General features: G+C 41.6%; 2 protein-coding genes across 12 annotated transcripts in view; one reads left to right on the top strand and one right to left on the bottom strand.

Moving 5' to 3' along the window:
• The window catches only part of KANSL1 (KAT8 regulatory NSL complex subunit 1), a 134,723-nt gene extending 128,680 nt beyond the window's left edge, over positions 1–6,043 (top strand). For all 3 annotated transcript variants that reach the window (XM_063300620.1, XM_063300621.1, XM_063300619.1), the window contains 3 exons: positions 934–1,046; positions 3,507–3,753; positions 4,179–6,043. In XM_063300620.1, the coding sequence (XP_063156690.1) occupies positions 934–1,046; positions 3,507–3,753; positions 4,179–4,406 (588 nt within the window). In that variant the 3' untranslated portion in view covers positions 4,407–6,043. The remainder of the gene's footprint in view (positions 1–933; positions 1,047–3,506; positions 3,754–4,178) is intronic.
• Positions 6,044–6,860: 817 nt separating this feature from the next.
• Positions 6,861–22,337, bottom strand: part of MAPT (microtubule associated protein tau) — a 92,187-nt gene continuing 76,710 nt past the window's right edge. For 8 of the 9 annotated variants that reach the window (XM_063300609.1, XM_063300610.1, XM_063300611.1 and 5 more), the window contains one exon: positions 6,861–11,243. In XM_063300609.1, the coding sequence (XP_063156679.1) occupies positions 11,028–11,243 (216 nt within the window). In that variant the 3' untranslated portion in view covers positions 6,861–11,027. Of the gene's footprint in view, positions 11,244–12,066; positions 12,197–22,337 lie in introns of all 9 variants that reach the window. The other variant, XM_063300612.1, reaches the window with a different exon arrangement.

The raw sequence follows: 22,337 nt of genomic DNA, 5'->3' as shown, positions 1-22,337 counted from the left end.
TGCACTCTTCCAATTTGTATATTTGAGTCCCAGGATTCTCAGCCAGACTGGCTGTTGCTGAGATTTGTGGGAGTTAAAAGTCTACATAGGTGGAGGGTACCAGGTTGGAGAAGGCTGCTCTAGTTGTATGGAAATATATTTGAGCCAGAAATGTATAAAATACCTTTTATACTTAGCTTGAGTTCTCTTAGTTGTTTAGTTGTAGCCAGATTGAATTTTATCATTCTCTTCTGCTGGTAAATAGTTGGAGTCTAACATCTCAATTTGGTTACCTTTTTGGTACTCAAAAGGGTAGCCTTGAAGAAGAAACTTGATATGGTTATTCGTCAGGGATACACATTGAAACACTTCCTTTAAAGACTCGCAAATTCCAAAAAGATGCTTCAGAGTATATGGGTGCACAAAAGTAGCACCTCTTTGCAGCTCTTTAAAGCAGTAGTGACTTTTCCTGGGATCACAGAGGTGCTTGGAGGGGGTTGCAGACAGCTGTCCCTGCATGCTGCAGAGCACTCCTGTGGGATTGAATCCAAAGGATTACACAGCCCTAAAGGATGTTTTGTGGCTGTAATGTTTGCTAGGTAAAGACAGGATTGCAAGCTCATCTGTGTAAAAGGCAGAACCAGAAGATACGGCTGGGCAAGAGTTTTCTTGCCCTGTACTTCATTAATTCCTTCAGGAAAGAAAGTAAAGTTTGCTTCATGGCTAGGTAGGTGATGTGTTTCAAGTTCGTTACACACAGAGGAGGGTAACTGGATAACTCAGAGTCCTTCAGTTACACGTGTTTGGGGAGTGAATAAGGCAGGCCTGTGATGGAAAAAAACACCTGCTGTTCTTGGAGAGCTGTGTGGCCTCTTTATGGAGTACTTCAGTAGGACAAGTCAGCAAAGCTTCAGTGACTATTCCAGTCATAACCTTCTTTAATTGCTTTTCCAGATAGAGGATATGTCCGATGCAGCCTTTGCCACTCTCCATGCTAAGTGTGAGGAAATGGAGCGAGCCAGGTGGCTGTGGAGCACAAGTATGCCACCACAGCGGCGAGGTAGCAGGTAAGGGTGGCTGCTGCTTCAGCAGCAGAGTGCTTAGGAGCCCAATGCCTCGGTGATAAGCACCTGCCGTTAACTTTTCAGCGGCATCACTACAACGACCATATCCCTGTTGAGTTCTGAGCTGTTCCAGAGTTCATTTGAGCATGAATAATGGGAGGTTGTAGAGAAGCATCTCCTGGCACTAAATTGCTTGTGCTGGTGAGCAAGACGTCCTTCAGTAAATGAAGTTGATCTGCATCTGTATGAGTGCCACTGGCATCTGGGGCATTGCTTTCGAGTTCAAAAGCTTTACAGTCTTCTATGACTTGGGAATCACATCTGCTATGAAGAATAATAGGATGGACCCCTTTCCCAAGAAGTTTACAGTCTGAACTTCAGTGAAGGACAACAACAGTAGGAAAAAACAGGAAATGGAAGTTGGGCTAGAGAAAGGATATCTCAGCTGCTTTTCATTTCATGTACAGTGGTGCTTAACAGTTCGTGAACCCTTTTGAATTTTCAATGTTTTTGCATGAATATGACCTAAAATGTGATCTGTTCTCCTCCACACGAGTCCTAAAATTAGATAAAGAGAACCCAATTAAACCAATGAATCAAAAACATTATACTTGTTCATTTATTTATTGAGGGAAATGTTCCAAAGCTATATATTTGTGTGTGGCAAAAGTATGTGAACCTCTAGGATTATCAGTTCGTTTGAAGGGGAAATTAGAATCAGGTGTTTCAATAAATGGGATTGTAATCAGGTGTGAGTGTGGGAGGTCCTGCCCTATTTAAGGAACAGAATTCTGGGAATTCACTATCAAAGCCTGATCTTCACAACACAGGTATGTGGAAGTATGTCATGGCTCAAACAAAGGAGATGTCTGAAAAACAGTTGTTGATGGTCACCAGGCTGGAAAAGGTTACAAAACTACTTCCAAAGAGTATGGACTCCACCACTCCACTGTCAGGTAGATGGTGTTGAATTGCCTCCATTTGTACACAATTGTTACTCTCCCCAGGAGTGGTCAACCAACCAAGAGCAAGGTGCGTAATAATCCGGGAGGCCTCAACCCCAGGGTACCACCTAAGGAATTGGCTTGTGTTGCATTGGGGTATGTCAATGTTCATGCGATCACTATCAGGAGAACACCGAACAACAATGGTGTGCATGGCAGGGTGGCAAGGAGAAAGCCACTATTCTCCAAAAAGAACATTGCTGCCCATCTGCAGTTTGCGAAAGACCACGTGGACAAGCCAGAAGGCTATTGGAAGAACATTCTGTGGACCGACGAGACCAAAATAGAACTTTTTGGCTTGAATGAAAAGTGTTGATGTTTGGCAAAAGGCAAACCCTGCATTCTAGCATAAGAACTTTATCCCATCTTTGAAACATGTTGGTAGTGGTATCCTGGTATGGGCCTGCTTTGCTGCCTCTGGACCAGGACAGCTTGCCATCGTTGATGGAACTATGAATTCTGAATTGGAGCAGCAAATTACACAGGAAAATGTCAGGGTATCTGTGAGTAAACGGAAGCTCAGGAGAAAGTGGATCATGCAGCAAGACAACAACCCAAAACACACAAGTTGTACGACCAATGCATGGTTAAAGCAGAAGAAATTTTATGTTTTGCAATGGCCAAGTCAAACTCCTGACCGTAATCTTATAGAAATGTTTGGAAGGACCTGAAGTGGACAGTTCATGCAAGGAAGCCCACCAACATCCCTAAGTCGAAGCTGTTCTGTAAGGGGGAATGGGCTGAAATTCCTCCAAGTCAATTGCAGGACTGATCAATAGTTACTGGAAACGTTCAGTTGCAGTTATTGCTGCCCAAAGAAGGCATACCAGTCACTGAAAGCAAAAGTTCACATACTTTTGCCACACTCAAATGTGTAGCTTTGAATCATTTTCCTCAATAAATAAATGAACAAATAATGTTTTTGACAGATTTAATTGGATTCTCTTTATCTAGTTTTAGGACTTTTGTGGAGAACAGATTATGTTTTAGGTCATATTTATGCAGAAATACTGAAAATTCAAAAGGGTTCACAAACTTGAAAGCACCACTGTAGTTCATCATGAAACAGTAGAAGGGTTTGCGTCAAAAGCTTTGTGCAAGAAAGGCAGGTTCAGAAGGGGTCTGAAAGAAAGTGGAGTAAGAGGGGGGTTCTGAGACAATAAGCAGCAGCAAGCCTTTTCTGGGGACCTTGTGTGAAGAGAGGATGACAGTCATGGGCAGGGATGTATCCAAGAGAGGAAGAAATGACAAGGGCCATGCCAGGATTCTTGGGAATAGGGGGCTTTTCACTGGCAGGTAGTGGATGCTACAACTGTATGCTTTCTTCATGCCATTCACTACTTCTGTGCTTCACTTATGACTTGTCTAAATTAAGATGGGAGAACGTAGTAGGAGACTGGAGAGGAGGTTGTGACCTTTAATAAATGCCATCCTTATACAGTATTTATTTTAATTACAGGTCTTACAGGTCTGCAGATGGACGGACAACCCCACAGTTGGGGAACCCATCTACCCCACAGCCAGCCTCACCTGATGTTGGAAACTGCTATCTGCATTCTGATTTCTCCCATACACACTCTCCACGCAGCCCCATCAGTCCTGACCTGTTCTCTGGCCCTCATACCCCTTTGTCCCGAGACTCCATGCGGCATCTGTCCACGGAGGACACACGCTGTTCCACGCCAGATTCTGGCCTTGATGAGCAGGTGAGTGGGTATATCCCTTCCAGCACTTAATGGGAAAACCCATGGGTCTGTTAGCCTTGTAGGTGGATTGCCTGTTAATTTGACTTGGTATTATTTACCTAGGAAGGTTGGAAGTGTAATGGTGCTTGGTTACTTCTGTGCTCCCACCCACCCCGATTTGGGGGATACTGGAACCAACGCGGGCTGCATACTGGCTGGAAATCGCCCTTAGATGCAGCCCCATCCCAAAAGGATATTTCTGGTTCCCAGACCCTGCCCTGCATCCCGTAGCCCCAAGTGTTAACCCTTGGCCACAGTGCAGCTTCACGTGTTGCTATAGCTGGTCCATGTCTCTCATGCCAAGGGCCTCTGATGCCTCCCAGGTGAGGTGCAGTGGGACACGAAGGCGATGAGGTGCCACCAACCACTCTGCCTTTTCTTCCCAGACTGTGCAGCCCTGGGAACGGCGCAGTTTCCCGCTGTCCTACAATCCGAAGACAGAGTGTGAGGACCAGTCAGAACCGCAGGACCGGTCGTCACGTTGCACGCGGCGCACATCTGGCAGCAAGCCCTCCCGAGAAGCAGATGCTGCCCCCACCTCGCCTTCCCTCGCTTGCCTCAAGAGCCGGAATTCGGGGGCCACGGCCACAGTTCAGCGGCCGGCCCACAGATAAGAGACGGACAGGAAAACGGAGCAAAAAGAAAAAAACAATCCACCAAATTAACTCTTGGCATTAAAGTTTCTGAAATCTGTGTTTGATATTCAAACATCCTGCCGGGAATTTTCACAGTTTTTAGTGAATTTAAGGAGTTTAGAAACTGTTTTCTTTCTCCCCCCCCACCCCCCTTTTCTTTCCATGTTTCTTCGTCTCACACACACCTTATCCAGTGCTGTGTGGTCTGATGAGGAGAGCAAACCTGCCTCTCCCTCCCCGCTCATAGGTGTACACTCCTCAGACAGGAGAGTGAAGCTGGCTGGTTGACCCTGGAATTAGTTCTCTGGTGAAAGGGTACTTCTCATTTGTTTTGGATTTTTCCCCCCCTTTTCTTTTGCTGTTTAGTGTCTGTTCCCCTCACCTGCCACCATCACAGTGCCCTCCCCCACCCCTAAGATTTTAGTGAAGTGAAATTAGTGGTGAAAAGTGATGTTTCCTGAATGAGACCTTTCCTTCCCCCCTCCCCCTATGGTCCCCACTGGCACCAGAAAGCACTTGCAATGCAAACTCTCAAGATCACTTGGTTCCTTAAGGGATGGCTTCCCATTGCGAGCAACAAGAAGCTCTTCTCCAATGACCTTGATCTCTTCTGGGGTTCTCTGCTGCTTCCGAGACCATTTCTCCATGCTAAACAGGAAGTTCAGTTTGCAAGAAAAAGCCATTTTTCATGATCAGCCTGGATATGTTTTGGATAAGTTTTACCCGTATTGTATTGTGTTTTGTTTTTTAATGGCAGATTAGTAATGGGCTGACAACCATTCATTTCAAGAGGAACCTTTTTTTTTTTCATTGCATTTTCTTTGCTGGATGTGATCTAGGGTTACTCTCTTCTCTTTCCCTGTTAATTACTAACACTTCTGTGTTTCTTTTTAATTTTGCATTCTGTCCATTAGTTTGAAAGCTGTAGATATGTATCTGCAGCTAATAGATTGCAATACAGTAGTGTTGAGCCTTAAGTACTGGGAGCGATGTCACAGGATTCAACAATTTGCCACCCCAGATCCACAAGCCATATTGTGAGTGTGGTATAATCTCATTGTTCCTTTTCTTCCACCCTCTATTAAAAAAAAAAGTAGTCTATGCATTGCTTGAGATTGCATCTTAAATTTTAACGTATGTCTGAGTACCAAAATACTTGTTTTTTCCAGAGGAACATTGGATGTTGTTTTTCACCACTACCTCTTACTTAACTCCACTTCAGCTTACAAGTTATTGGAAATAAATCTTCTCAGTCATGTTTTCTTTCTGAAATAGCTTGGGCTGGCTCTTGCCAAGCTGAACAGATCTGAATTTATTTTAACTTAAAGAGGCCACTGCCCTCACTTCCCATTCCTGGTAACTCCCAGATTCTGCACACCGGTCCATTGTAACGTTTTCCTGACCTTAGCGGTGTGGCTGTTGGTCCCTGTCCTGTTGTTAAGCATTGCGCCTGTCTTCTGTATTAATCACATCACCAAAAAAAAAAAGAAAAAAAACTTTTTTTCTCATTTTGTAATCGTAACAAAATAGTAGCTAAACTGCTTAATGGTTGGGGTTTTTTCACAATTTTCAACATTACCTAAAGTTTTTGGTTCTGTTCTAGTTTTTTTTGTTTTTTTTTAAAAAGGAAAAACCCAATGCTACTATATCCCTCTGCATTAAGTGCTTTTCTATTTATAAGGTTGAAAATTCTGAATAACCACCTTAGCGTTATAAAGGAAAAAAATCTACAAAAAAGAAAAATAAACCCACCTTGTATTTTGTAAATATTTCTTTTCCTGCTTCAAGCTGTGTAATGTCCTTGTTATATAGAAACGCTTTTCTTCAGAGAAGCTGATCTTTGTTTAATGTCTTGATTCTGTTGGCCAAAGCACCAATGTGTGCTTATAAAAAAAAAAAAAATTAAAAAAATTTAAAAGTTAAGGAAAGTGCTACATTTCTTTCGGGAATGATAATGGGGAAAATACCTGTAGAAGATAACTACGTAAGCTATTTTAAGAATTATGGAAAACTATTACCAGAGAATGCAGCGGTTTTCACTTTTGAATTGTAAAAAAATTTGATGAGTTTTAGTAACTTAGAAACTATTGATAGCATTTCAAAGAAATAGTGTCTTTTTCAGATAGATGACCTCATGATTTAGTAGGGATTTTGAGAAGTGTTGTTTACTTTTTAATGGCAGGTAACATTCATTAAATTAATCACTTAAAGTGAGTGCCATCTATGGACTGGGAGAGTTAGTGCTGCAAGGAATGGAAGGTGGAAAAACAAACTATTCTGTAACTGGCTGTGATTAGACTGGCTTAAGCACCATCCCATCCTTTCAACAATAGCAAAAGGCCTTTGAGTCAGGCTTAATCCCTGGTGGTGGCAGTTTGGAAGAGGCTGGCCCCTGCTTCTGTTGGGGAGGTTTTGTTCAACAGAGACCATGCATTTAATATTGTAGTAATGACTTTTTATTTCCAAATCCACTTTTACAGCAACAGTCAGTGTAAACCAGTTGTTAAAACACACAAATACAACATGGACAGTCACAGACAGGTAGCTAAGCTAGGATGACCATACGGAGATGTCATGCCCTTCCCACCCCCTCCCTGTTTCCCCACACCTGAAAAACTTTTAAAAGGGAATTATGGGGTCTTCCAAACTCCATTGTCCCTTTTTTATACTTGCAAATTTATGTAATAAAGCCCCATTTTTGTCCTTTTAACTTCAAAACCAATCTGTCATGTTTTAACACTTTCAAACCCTAGATATGTATATTTATATACCAAGACAAGACATAAGCCAGTCAGTCTAAGATGGCTTTGGTCTGGAACCGCCGTGGGTCCTTGCCATCTGGGGAAAAAAATGTCTCTGAATCCTAGAAGGAGACAAAAGACAAGATCTGGTCGGGAATTGGGACCTATGATCAAAGGGGATAGCTAAAAGAGAGTAGGGAAAAGAATTCAGAAAACTTAAATGTGTGTGCAGTGCTTGAGAAAGAGGAGGATTAAGCACTGAAGGAAAAAAAAGGTGAATGGAGACCAGGCATAATTTTCTGAAAAAGGACTTTGGGACCAATGCTTTCTCTAGAAATAACAGTATGATTACTCTTTACTGTTCAGTGCTGAAGAAAAAGGGTTGTCATTTTGGAGGGGTTTTTTTTTAGGCATATGCTACTATAGCAGCTGGTAAGGGTATTGCAAGATTTTCCAGCCCAAAGTCCTCAAATGCAAGCAAAAAGAAATCACAATGGTGTAGCATATAGCTTCTCAGTGAAAGGATTTTCCTATATGATCGTTTTTAGATTTAAAAAAGAATAAACCTACCATCCTAACTTAACTACAGAGGTAACAACAGGCTTATAAATGACTGAAAGGTGACTGATGTCCTATGCAGATGACTTCTCTGCAAAATCTTCCACTTGAGCTCAGAGTAAAAGATCTACTCGGTTCTAGAAGCTATCCATTACTTTCTGTCCAGCCACTCTCCTCTTCTGATCCCTTGATCAGTTCTGCTTGGCAAAACTTGCTTCACCTGATTCAGATGGTTGATTTGCATATAAAAAACAACAGGCAACTGCAACTCCAGCCCTCGTGAGCTGACTGAGCAAGTGATTTCCCCTCGACCTTTAATCAGTCTCATTACTAAAAAAGAGGGATGCTGTTATCATGGTGCTACAGATGAACATCCTGCTTTACAGAATATCAAAAGGGTAATGCCACTGATAAAGTCAATTGTCAACTTGTGTGATTTGTTCAACCCACTGCTGCCGCTCTACCCCTTTCCCCAGACTCTGACCGGTGTTGAATAACATAAAGCAAATGATACAGCACTAGCTGGGCCTTCTTTCAATTGGCTTTGAAACAAAATGTTTACCATGGATGCCCAACCTGTTGCTAAGGTGTCCTGATTTTGGTAAGTTAAAAATTAGACTTGAAATCAGGTTAAAAAATGGATTGCTTCCAGAGCAAACCAGTTTTCTTAAAGCCGAGCACCTTTCAGCTTTGACCATTGTCAGTTTTTGCTGCTGATCAGCCACATGCAGACCACGCTTTGAGTTTAGCATGATTACCTTTGGTCACATGAAGCATCAAACTAGTACATGCTGAGAACTCAAACCAATCTCTGTGACTGTTGGCTCAACCATTACACTCATGACGTAGGAAGAGGTGCCCAACAATCCTAGAAAGGGTGTGAAGCTGGGATTTTACACGAGAGTCCAAATGGGTGCCATGAAATAGATTGGAAAGGGATGATTGCCCAAATTTCCTACCATTGCTCTGTGGGTATAAGCACCCAAGAAACAGCGATGAAAGAGAGGCCCACCATGATTGTACATTCTGCAAGCTTCAGTTACTGTGGAAAGAATGAAGTATCTGAGAACTCAGCTAGATGTTCTTACGTGCACTTAAAGCACCTCAGTATAATTGACCCAACAGTCTTCCTTGTTGCACTCAGCCTACAGAGACTCCCTATTTTTGTGTTTTTAAAATTTTGATCAAATCATCTTAAAAACCTCTCCTAGCAATTTTCAGATGCTTTCAAGCACCTGAAACTACATCTGACAGAAAAGGACAAACCAGTTATTCACAATTTCTACTTAATCCAATTTGCTGCCCTCTGCAGTTAGATTTATGTAACATGCATGTTTGGAGGAGTATGTCTTGTTTTGAAATCAAAAAACGGAGGGCAAAGGAGAAGAGCCCTTTCATTTACAGAGCCCTTACTGGAGCAAATTGGCAGCCTCTATTCATTGTCAGACTCCAAATTTACTCATAGCCACCATGACAGGTAAGGCAGGATAATGGGAGTTACAATCCAGCAATATTTGGTAGAACATCAAGAACCATCCCCCCTTACCACAGATGAATTTCTCCCAACAGCAGCAGGTGGGAAAAAGCACGATAGTTTGTTAAACCAGTGCTTTCATGGGACTTGCCCTATGAAAATTAGCCGCCTTCACAGTGGCTCAATTAAAGCCCACAGATCTTAACAGGAATCAAAGGTTTTTGTTTTTTTTAGAAGTAGCTGCTGGTCGCATTGCAGTAGATGAGCTTAATAGTAGACGTGCATGCCTCACTCTTACAGCTAGTTCCTACTACAAGTGTACTGCTATTGTTGAATAACAACTCCCAGCATCCCTAACACTTGGCATGGTGGTGGGTCTACTGCAAACTCTAGCTCTGCAAAATCTGGGGTGCTAAAGAGTCTCCTGAATAATGAATGTACAATGATTTGTAACTGAATGAATAGTAATTATTGAAAGGAGCATACTTGCTTCTGGCTATGATTTTTGATCTGTGATGCTTCTTTCAAATACACAAGTATTACATAAACATGTACTCTAAAAATGCATGAGATACAGGTCAAGATATACATGTTCCCACATTGGCTGAACTGATGTCCTTTCACGCAATTGTCCTTCCTAAAAACACCTGCATGCACCATAAAAACATCAGAAATTCCTTAAATTTTAAATATGCCTAGAGCCACATCTCTACCTCACAAATTTCTACATTTACAAAAAACATTGGAACAACCAGGCCTACTGGGCTGAACACAAGGGCAAATCTGCTACTTCCTCAGCAACTCTGGACAAATTCAAATGTGTGTTATCAGCCCTTTTTATGGTGTGAGAGGCTACCCAACATTATGGAGGTTAAAGCTGAGGAAGGAGGAAGAGAGAGGCAATAGTTACTGTTTGAAAAAGTAAGAGGAAAAAGGATGCTAACTTATCCATTAAAAGAACCTGGGATTTAAGGAACCAATTTAAGTCCAATTATTTTAATAGGTATGACTATATAACCTAAATTCAAATGATTAATTTTAGGCATGAACAGAAAGTAGATAAGGTATCATCCTGCCTTTTAAAATACACCATTTCAATTAGAATAAAGAGAACTGGCATTCTGCAGTCTCTCAAGGCAGTTTTGGCTTATGTCTTAATTATCCAGTGCATGCAGTTATATGTTGGACTTAAACATGGTTCACAAAAATTCTCACTACAAAAAAGAACCCGGTGCACATGCAATGTGTTCTCTTTCCTATGTCAAAATTCTTCCTTCAAAGGTGAAATACTAAAGCCCAGCTTTCCAACTCCAGCAGAGGGAGACATTTGAAGTAAGAGGCCTGCTTGTACGGTGGAAATCTGCTCTAGACCTGCATTAATCAGCAGCAATGATTCTTTAAGAAGGTTGTCAAGAGGCTTCTATGTCATAAATTTCATTGGAAAAAAACTTCACCAAGTAATGAGCATGTACAGCAGAAGATACCGCCCTACATTCCCAAGACTGAGATTTGAAACATCACAAGTTTATCTGGCAATCAATTACATTTCTTTTTGTTTGGGGTCAAGGGGTGAAATGATGTGGGAGACTTTTAAAATAGCTTCTTCAATATAGGATGGAAATCTTTGCTTCCAAGTTGTTAATAATTATGAAATCCTGAGACCAGAGGTGAATGAATAACTGGAGGAGGTAAAGGGAGCAGATTAAAAGAGTTGACATTAATTTAAAATAAATAGGAATGATGAGGGGCGTAGATGAAAAAAAAGAACAGAAAGAAAGGCCAGAGTGAATTTTTCTCTTCTTATTATCTCCACCCACTTCAACACAATCACAAGCCTTGTTTGGCCAAGGAAGCAGACACTTCATCGGCCAATGTGGCCAGCTGAGGGGAGTCCACCATGTTGATGCTTCCAGTCGAAGAGACATTGCTAAGGCGACGTGGAGAAGCATCTCCAGAAACAGTGGGTGATTTGTAGACAATTTCAGCTCCGTGATCAGTCTTGGCTTTGGCGTTCTCACGAAAGGTCAGCTTGTGGCTCTCAATCTGAAATGAGACAAGGGGGAATGAGAATGGTGAGGACGGGTGAGTTGGAATTAAAACCTTACCCACTGCAGCCATATGTTGGTAGAGCAAAATGGTTCACCCAGTGGAAATACTCTCATATTTTAATGTGTGATCCTAAGAGGAAACCCTGGGATTCTTCTTGCCAATCAGAAAGCTTTGATTATCTCTGTTCACTTGACCAGGAAGTCCTGACTGACATACAACTACTGTATAAAGTTCATACTGCAAATTACCCAGATTAAGATATAAACCTTTGTGCAAAAATAACAACTTCTTAGAGAAGCAGCTTTCCATACCCAAGGGAATATCTCACAGGAAAAATACTGTGCTGATCTGAATTCTGCAGGATAGGTTGGACCCACGATTTAGATGCACAAAGCCTCCTTAAAACACTTTGCAGATGAATTTGAGGGGTGGTGGTGGTGAATAGGATTGGCTGTGGCACAAGAGAAACTGAGGGGGAAAGCCCTAAAAATTAGACAAAGGCTCCTTCCACAAGCACAACTTGCCTTCTTCAAGTAGGAAAATCTGCCTCTGCCACCCCAGCTGCACACACCTATTTGTTCATCCAACCCAACGTAAAAGGTACCGAATCCCTGCCTCCTATCAAACTGGGCAGCCTAACGTCAAAGCTGTGCACCCCTCAACAATCTCCAGTTTATTCAGCACTGGTACCTGTTTTCCAACTGAATAACGGAGAATAGGAATTGAATCGTTCCAGCCACCCAGCCACCCACCCAGCTTTGGGCATCTAATTCCCCTCTTGCTCTCACAAAGCTTATGACAACAGGTAACTACTTACTGACATCGCATGGGTGCAAGTCGGGGAGTGGGCTCTCCTCAGGGATGGAGGGCTCCGTGATGGGGGAAGGAAGCCCAGCCTTATTGGGGCAGTTTTGTACACCGTTCGTGTCTTCCTTGCCCTTCTCTCTCTGCATGTGGGTGGAGAAGGTCAGTGGGATGCAAAATAGCATCATCAAATAAGATGACAATGAAACCAAAATTTTCAATGGGGAGGGAGGGACATATGGAACTGGAGGAGGACAGAGCAGCAGGAAGTATGAAGAAGCCACAGTAACTGAAGATGCAGAATGTGACAGCTAAGGAAGAAGAATCACATAGCATTGACTTGACTCTGAATACTACAAAGGATGGCTCTTGCTGAAGTAGTTCATTAAGGACTATTAACCTGCAGTAATTTAATAAACCAGCATGATCAAGCCTTTTTTGCAGCCTAGCCTGTAGAAAGGATCATCAATTTATCATATATACAAAAACTGAGCAGCATCTCTTTGAAACAAGCAATAAAGGGAAGATCTATGGCCAAAATGGCAGGCCTTTGTCCCTTCTTCACCAGCTTTTCTTCATACACAGTTCAACAGACTGCAACACTTGAAAGGCAGCCTAGGTTGGACACAGTCTCATTTACCCCTAATTCACTGAAATAATCGAAACCAAAAGATGTCATGATGGCTAATAACAAAGCCTAATTATTTTCAGCGGGTCTGATGTATTTGTACCTTTCTACAGTTTTCCCCCTATGCACTATCCAGATTCTCTACAGTTAATGATTAAGATAAAGTATGTAAAGGGGCACTCATATCATTCTGTGATTTGTTCTCAATCCACTAATGTTCTTTCCTTCCAAATGCCCTTAAAAGTATTGTTCAACAGGCATAAAAAGAGATGCTGAATATAACAATGGACATGTTTCGAAGTTCTAACTTCCCTTAAAAATAAATCTGGAGGTGGGGTGAGATACATAATCTCATAGTGTGGTCTACATTAAACCTTCCTCATCTGCCCAGAGAAAAAGACAAAACTGGGATACTATAAAGTACAGGTAGTCCTCGCTTAACGACACTAATCGGGACAAGAAACTCCATCATTAAGCGATGTGGTCATAAGTAAAAAAAACATGTGACCACGCCGCTTAGCAATGGCAGTTCCAGTTGCCGTTAAGCAGATCACAGGCAGTCATTAAGTGAGGACTTCACATTATCTCAACTTCTGACTTCCTGCCAGCTTCCCCATTGACTTTGCTTCTGGGAATCGCAATCATGTGACTGTAGGATGTTGCAACATTGTAATCGTGAGTGCTCAGATTGTGATCGTGTGACTGCAGGATGCTGTGCCGGCTGTAAATACGAGGACTGGTCATAACTACCACTCGTTCAGCGCTGTCATAAATTCGAATGGTTGCTGAACAAGTGGTTGTTAAATGAGAACCACCTGTATAGCCAGGAATAATCTCACCTAGTGTTTCCAACCAGCTGGCATTTGGTCACTGGTTACACAAACTGTGGCAGCCATTTTGTGAATGGGCAACCTCTCCCCCTCCCCAACTGCAGCTATTTTGGTTATACGCCATTCATGTGTTCCCAAAATATGGGACCAAAGCTATAGTCAAGCGTATCTATTCCTCTGTATGCTGAGTTATCCCAACTGTGGTTCAAGGAAGTTCAGAAGGGAGAAATCATGAAAAGAGGAGGAGGAGGAGGAGGAGGAGGAGGAGGAGGAAGTGCATAAGCTGTGTCAATGGCAGTGAGAGAAGGATAAGGAAGCAGAAAAGTCCTCCCATCAGAAGCCAGAACACTCACTGGAAAGAGCTAATGAGAAGCAGAAAGTTTTATAAAGTTATTAAAATGAGATGCATCTGAGTGGAAAGGACTGAAATGCATGGGAGTAGAGCCTCCCTCCCCAAGAGAGGAACAACAGATGAGGCACACACAAACAGAAGAATAACTTGCATTAATGGGTCACTCTCAGAATGGTGCTTCAACACCCCTGCGACATTCTTGTTGCTAGCCCTGGAACTATGTGAATATCGCAATCTAAACTGGAATGCCAATTTACAAGAAAGATAACTAGGTTTAGATAACTTGTGCTTTCAATCTCAGGTTGATATGCAAAAGTTGGGAGATGAACCCTTTTACTGCAGGAAGGTCAATATTGTCAACCACTACTGGCAGCTGCTGTTGAAGGTACACCTAGGGTAGCCAGTTGCAAAACTGACTGGAGGGGGGTGATTCAGGAGGTGGATTCAGTCAAATACACAATGAACATTCCTGGTCCAAAGAAAAGTTTTTATTTATTGATTTACTTACTTTATTTCTGTATTGCTCTTCTTTCTATAGTAACGCCAAAGTACTGTGTAACCATTTTTAAAATGTGCACACTCAGTAAGGAATATTATACAATAAGTGGCTTTTGTTTGAAACCCAGCATTAACCATTTTAAAGACCAGATTACAGAGCTTTAACTTAACTCCTTTCCACACTGCTACTGAAGTGAAACCAAAGGTTCTTCACGTTTTTTTCACTGATGGCCCTCTTAAAATCATACACTGCATCCTGTTGGTCCTGTGTTCCATTTTCTACTACAACAGTTGTCTCAAGAATGCATATACTGAAGACACAAGTTGAATTACTGAAGAAAGCCTAAGGCAAGTGTTTATTTTCTGAAGACCTGTTACTGCAATAAAGTTGTTGCAAATAAACCAGCAGCCTTGAAAATTGCTTAATTATTATAATTATATGCTTGCATTAGTAGTGTATTTCCAATTTTAAATTACTATAAAGCAACCAAACAGAAACTTACCAGGATTTAACTTCTCTTTTGCCACCTAGTGGGATACATGGGCTTGATGAGATTTACACAGCCTTTTGTTATCAGATGTAATGCCAGACATATTCTCATTTCTCTCTCAATTGCTTGTAATCTACCACCTTTTGCAGTTTTTGAATTTGCGAGCACGGAAAATCTCAACTTACACAAGTCAGATGCTGAAAGCTGATGTTGCTTCAATAAAGGAGTTCCTTAACCAGTCAGAGTTTGCAAAGCTTTGGAAAATCATACTAATTTTCTTTTCCAGTGCTTCAAGATGCTTGACAATAAGTGGTATGATCTCCTTACTGTTGGTTGCAGTAATGAACGTATTTGGGAACATCACAATATTGCCTTCTTTTACTTTCACAGACCAATTTCTTTTCTATCTGATTGTTTTAGCACATTTCAAGCTTGGTTATTTTCTAGAATGTAAAAGCCTTTCAAAATAGGATTGAAGTTGGTCAGCAAGTTGAGTAGTATTATCGAGAAGTGTCACTTCAGCATGCTTGGCCAATTAATCACCACAAATGACACATTCTCATGGAGGATTAAATTCATCATTATACCACTGCTAGGTAACCATCCAAACAGAAGTAATTTTTCTTAGCTTTCTAGTCGCTTTAAACTTATTTTTCTTTTTCAGTATTTTCCCTTTTGTCTGTTGTTTCATCCTCACCACTAACATCGTCATACTTTCCCACAGACACTTAACCACTTGCATACTGAGATGGGCGGTGTATAAATTTGATAAAATAAACAAACAAACAAACAAATTATGATTTTTTTTAGGGCAGGTCACTGTACACTTCTGTTGTAGCACCCAACAGAAGGATTTCTTACTACTTTTCACTGACAAATCAAATGACATACTTTCACTTATTATCTAGGGCAGTGTTTCTCAACCTCTGCAACTTTAAGCTGTGCGGACTTCAACTCCTAGAATCCCCCCAGCCAGCACTGGAGGTTGAGAAACTCTGTGTCATGTTCACCATTTCAATGTGCTTGGTACATCGTAACGTTTCGCATGTCATTAGCCTGATACGTGTTTGATCTTAGAAGGGAGGAAGATTCCTCTTCAGGGAGTTCTTATCTGTTGGCTGCTGGGTTGGAATGTATTTGGGTTGTCTCATGTATTCAAGGTTGCTTTCCCAGGATGTGTAGAAAACTGTTACCAGCACCTGGGAGGGGGGTGGTTGCTTTGGCTGATAGGGGGGAGGGATTACGTTTGGAGCCGAGGGTTTTTAGTTTGTATTTGGCGCGCTTTTAGTCATTCTCAGCTTTCTCTGTAACTGTCATAATTTCCCTAATAAATCAGATTTCATTTAAGTAACCTCTTGTGAGTCTGAGTGTTTGGGATAGGCAACCATTACACTCTGACCTAGGGGATAACCCTCCTTCAGTTCACTTGCCTCAAAACAATTTAAAACATATTCACTCTTTAAAGATTTCCACAAACGCATCAGTTAGTCCAGCCATCGTTTATACAAGAATGAATCCTTATTTGCAAATAAAATCATATTTCTGCTGAAAAAGTAATTTTTTAGTATATAATTTATGAGCAGTTGTAAGAGTTTACCATAAAACTACTGTAGTGCACCTTGGCATCCTTGAGAATCATCAATTTAGGGAGTGATGCAGGATAAGGCCCTTTCTTGCATACCAACAGATAAGTTTCTGTGAGCAGAGGTATCCTCAAACAGGTTTTTTTTGCAGACTATATCAGACTGGCAAGTTCTTAACAAAACATACTTTTAATCTAGCCAGATATAACCCAAGTCAAACTTTAGAATTTAAAGCTAATACCTTTAAGCCAATAGACAATTCATAACCAGTGCAGATATTCCAATATGGCCATGATATGGCCCCTGATTGGCAATCTAAGATGCTACATTTTGTACCACTCCTGAAGAGCAGCCCTAGATAGAGCACTCTGCAGGAACGTAATGTTATCAAGGACTGTATTAGACAGACTTTTAAAAACAGACTTTTCAGGAACGGTTGCAGCTGAAGTCCAAAACATTCTTGGGCAAACTTCTTGCAACTGGGACCAGGACAGGACAGCAAACTGCCCAGGCTTCAAACCTGATTTTCAGGAACAGTATGACCCCTATCAGAACTGAACCCTAGCCATAACTGACCAACAGTGTTCCATTTTGTCTTGGTTCATCATCAAGCATATTGAAAGGACTAAGAGACAAATCATTCCATTGCATTTCTCCCTCATCTACTAACATGACCCAGACTGAAAGTCCCATTGAAACAAGTATGTAATTAACTTCTAAGAACATTCCACTGACTTCAACTTCTCTGAAAGCTGACCTTACAAAATGACTCTGCCATTCCACTATTTCATCTGTTTCCCTGTGAAGACTACACCAATTGGTTATATTTGCACCCTATGGGACAATCTTCAGCAAAGGATCGTTACCTTGTCGTGGTGCTGGAGCTTGAGCACCTCAGTGATGCCATGAGCTAAACCATGAAGGGCCACCCAAGACGGGAAGGTCGTGACAGAGAGGTCAGACTAAATGCGATCCCTGGGGAAGGTAATGGCAACCCACCCCAGTATTCTTGCCGTGAAAACTAAATGGATCAGTAGAACCAGAGATATGTCGGTATACCATCGGAAGATGAGACTCCCAGGTCGGAAGATGGTCAAAATGCTACTGGGGAGGAACAGAGGATGAGCTCAACTAGCCCCAGACGTGATGACGCAGCTAGCTCAAAGCCGAAAGGACGGCTAGCGGCTGACGGTGCTGGTGGTGAACGGCAAATCCGATGTTCTAAGGATCAACACACCATTGGAACCTGGAATGTAAGATCTATGAGCCAGGGCAAATTGGATGTGGTTATTGGTGAGATGTCAAGATTAAAGATAGACATTTTGGGCGTCAGTGAACTGAAATGGACTGGAATGGGCCACTTCACATCAAATGACCACTAGTTCTACTACTGTGGACAAGAGGACCACAGAAGAAATGGAGTAGCCTTCATAATTAATAGTAAAGTGGCTAAAGCAGTGCTTGGATACAACCCAAAAAACGATAGAATGATCTCAATTCGAATTCAGGGCAAGCCATCTAACATCACAGTGATCCAAATATACGCCCCAACCACAAATGCTGAAGAAGCTGAAGTAGAGCAATTCTATGAGGATCTGCAGCACCTACTGGACAACACGCCTAAAAGAGATGTTATTTTCATCACAGGAGACTGGAATGCTAAGGTGGGCAGTCAAATGACACCTGGAATTACAGGTAAGCATGGCCTGGGAGAACAAAACGAAGCAGGACATAGGCTGATAGAATTTTGCCAAGACAACTCACTCTGCATAACAAACACTCTCTTCCAACAACCTAAGAGACGGCTTTATACATGGACTTCCCCAGATGGACAACACCAAAATCAGACTGACTACATCCTTTGCAGCCAAAGGTGGCGGACATCTATACAGTCAGTAAAAACAAGACCTGGAGCTGGCTGTAGTTCTGATCACGAACTTCTTCTTGCACAATTTAGGATCAGACTAAAGAGATTAGGGAAGACCCACAGACCAGCTAAATATGAGCTCACTAATATTCCTAAGGAATATGCAGTGGAGGTGAAGAACAGATTTAAGGGACTGGACTTAGTAGATAGGGTCCCAGAAGAACTATGGACAGAATTGCCAGATGTACAAGCTGGCTTTAGAAAAGGCAGAGGAACTAGGGACCAAATTGCCAATATCCGCTGGATAATGGAAAAAGCCAGGGAGTTTCAGAAAAACATCTATTTCTGTTTTATTGACTATTCTAAAGCCTTTGACTGTGTGGACCATAACAAACTGTGGCAAGTTCTTAGTGGTATGGGAATACCAAGTCATCTTGTATGCCTCCTGAAGAATCTGTATAACGACCAAGTAGCAACAGTAGGAACCGACCACGGAACAACGGACTGGTTTAAGATTGGGAAAGGAGTACGGCAGGGCTGTATACTCTCATCCTACCTATTCAACTTGTACGCAGAACACATCATGCGACATGCTGGGCTTGAGGAATCCAAGGCTGGAGTTAAAATCGCTGGAAGAAACATTAACAATCTCAGATATGCAGTTGATACCACTTTGATGGCTGAAAGCGAAGAGGAACTGAGGAGCCTTATGATGAAGGTGAAAGAAGAAAGTGCAAAAGCTGGCTTGCAGCTAAACCTCAAAAACACCAAGATTATGGCAACCAGCTTGATTGATAACTGGCAAATAGAGGGAGAAAATGTAGAAGCAGTGAAAGACTTTGTATTTCTAGGTGCGAAGATTACTGCGGATGCTGACTGTAGTCAGGAAATCAGAAGACGCTTAATCCTTGGGAGAAGAGCAATGATAAATTTCAATAAAATAGTTAAGAGCAGAAACATCACACTGACAACAAAGGTCCGCATAGTTAAAGCAATGGTGTTCCCTGTAGTAACATACGGCTGCGAGAGCTGGACCATAGGGAAGACTGAGAGAAGGAAGGTAGATGCTTTGGAACTGTGGTGTTGGAGGAAAATTCTGAGAGTGCCTTGGACTGCAAGAAGATCAAACCAGTCCATACTCCAGGAAATAAAGCCAGACTGCTCACTTGAGGGAATGATATTAAAGGCAAAACTGAAATACTTCAGCCACATAATGAGAAGACAGGACACCCTGGAGAAGATGCTGATGCTAGGGAGAGTGGAGGGCAAAAGGAAGAGGGGCCGACCAAGGCCAAGATGGATGGATGATATTCTAGAGGTGACGGACTCGTCCCTGGGGGAGCTGGGGGTGTTGATGACCGACAGGAAGCTCACGTGGGCTGGTCCATGAAGTGACGAAGAGTTGGAAGCGACTAAACGAATAAACAACAACATGGGACAATAACACGTTTACCCTCTCAGCAACCTAGAAGCAGTATTTGAGCAAGTAATGACCAAAAGGGATTTTTAAAAAAAAGGCTGAGAGTGATCTTTCAAAGACAGAGCAAGAGCTTTATGAAATTTGAGATAATCCTCAAGTGTACCATATGGTATCTTCATATATGAAACTAGTATTAAATCATCAAACATTCGGCTTCATTATAGACTTCATTATCCATTGGGTCCAAGGAATACTTCTCCACCCTTCTGCTCTGCCTGAAATGTTAGCGCTTTTGCCTTTCTTTTGACATATAAGGGTGTACTTAAAACCAGGGGTTATGTTTATTTCTCTGATGGTTCCAATTTTCTCCTCTTTTGCGCTACCAAAGAGAAATCTCCACTTCAGCAGTTGCCATTGCCCGTGCTTCAAATTGTTTACTTAAAAATTCAAGCACTACTTGTACATTTGTGTGATTAAAAGATAAGATGGAATTATAAAGGAAATCCTGTGTCTAATTAGTAGGACACCAAGCTCGCAAGATCAAATCTCCTGTCTTTCCAAAGGCAAAGCTTAGGCCTCCATCCGGAGGAGCTTCCTCCTGGTCTTAAAAGAAAGCAAATAGCCCAGCTAAAGAATCAGCAAAATCAAATCTGCAACAGACAAGTTCACCTAAGTAAAACTGGAAGCATCAGAAGATTAAAAACAAGGTATTTGGGTACTAATAGGGATTCAGCATGGAATGAAATGCCTGATGGAGGCTCCAACAAGCACCATCATTCCTACCCATACGCTACTGCTTGTTTATCAACTGAACAAATGGAAGCTTCACAGTAAGTCCAGTTATCCTTTCTCATCTAGACACCTTAGGAGAAAAACCACATTGGTCTATGGTAGCAAATAATCAGGAGAAATCTGGTAACGCCTTTTTCAACTTAGAAATGTTATTATAAAGCATAAGCTTTCAAGAGCTGCAGCTCACTTCATCAGATTGAGTGGCTAACCTGATATAGGATTTAAATTGGGATAACACAGGGGGAGAAGGGGGGAGAAAGGGGAGAAGACAGATTGGTTATGTAGATACAGGTTATATGTCAGACAGATTGCAAGTACTTTATTAACAGTAGAATGTTCAAAACCTATTGTGTTTATTAAAATCTTTTGAGATATCCTGAAACCTTTTGATATATGTGAGTTCAGCAATCTCTTGTTCAATTGTGCTCAAGACTGAAATTTTTCACTTTGAGATCTGCAACAGAGTGTCCTGAGATGCTGAAATGTTCTGACATAATTTTTTCCTTGTTTTGAGTCCTGATGTCAGACTTGTGCCCATTAATTCAAAGTTTGTCTTGTTTGTCCTCCACAGAATCCAGAGGGGCACTGCTGGTTGATGGCATGTATCGCATTAGAGAAAGAGCTTGTGAATCTATTTGTTGGGGCCAAGATGATGCTTTTGGTGTGGTTTTATTTATTTATTTACAAAATGCCTGACTCCCAACAACTTTGTGGAGGACTCTGTAGATATGGGAATAAACAAGGTATCTGAGTTTGTTGCAGCATCTGGTTCCCATGTTAGCATCATTGCCCTGTTATTCCTTGTTGCTTTCTTGTATCTTTTAGCAGGAATAATGGTAGGAAAGGGGTGGATTACAACTGTTCCATATTCTACTTAGGAAATAATTAGGCTCTGATGTGGAAATGTCATAGCATCTGATGCATAGAAAAGGAGAACCTTCAGTGAAAACAAGCAGGCACACTGCAACGTGTAGAGACATTAATATGTAAAGATGCACCCAAATGTGTTCGTAATGGCCCCTGAAGCCTCAGGACTAGTGAACCTAAATACATGGTAGCCTTATGTTTCCTGATTGTAATAAATTAAAAATCCAAACCATGAAAATCTGCCCTTTTGCTGTACTTCACTCAAGTTCTTCTCAGGTTCATATTCTTCAAGTGTAAAGTATAATCATATTCTTCAAATGTAAAAGATCACCAAAGGATGGTGCATAAGACATGAGCTGCACAGACCTTTCAGAATGCTATTGAAAGCTATACTTCAAATCCCTGACATTTTACAGCAAAGCTTCTACTTCTGTCCTAATCAAACTGAGAACCTGCACCTCTGATACAGAGATAATCTCGTTGTTCTCTTTTGTACTACTTGCAGAAGGTATTCTAGGTTTATTAAATATAGGAGGAAGAAAAAGTAGAGCCAAGGTTTTTTTAGTGTACCCATGGGCTCTGAATTAGCTTTCTCAATCTCCAATTAACTGAAGGTATACTGGGTCCAAATACAGAGGATGACTTTAGAACTGCAGATCTTGGTAAAAAAAAGGAGATGGCCGGATTGCCGCATCTAAAAAATACTGTAGTCGGAGAAGCAGTGTGTCCATAGCCAGTGCGGAACAATCCAAATAATTTCCATGTGAATGATTTGACCTTGCTGAATATTCTGGCGAGTATTAGAGCTGGCAGAAATGTACAAAATGTACAAAAACCCCTTAGGAATGAAGAAAGCTTTTTCCACTTCCAAGTTTAGGAACTTGGGGGTAAATATCTTTATCCTGGGATCTGTCCTGTATAGAATGCTTTGGCAGCAGGATCCCCATCACTGATTA

This window comes from Candoia aspera, chromosome 4 (assembly GCF_035149785.1).
Source record: "Candoia aspera isolate rCanAsp1 chromosome 4, rCanAsp1.hap2, whole genome shotgun sequence".
In the NCBI taxonomy this organism is placed as follows: Eukaryota; Metazoa; Chordata; class Lepidosauria; order Squamata; family Boidae; genus Candoia; species Candoia aspera.
The sequence above is the reverse complement of the archived record's forward strand: the minus strand, read 5'-3'. Positions and strand labels throughout refer to the sequence as shown.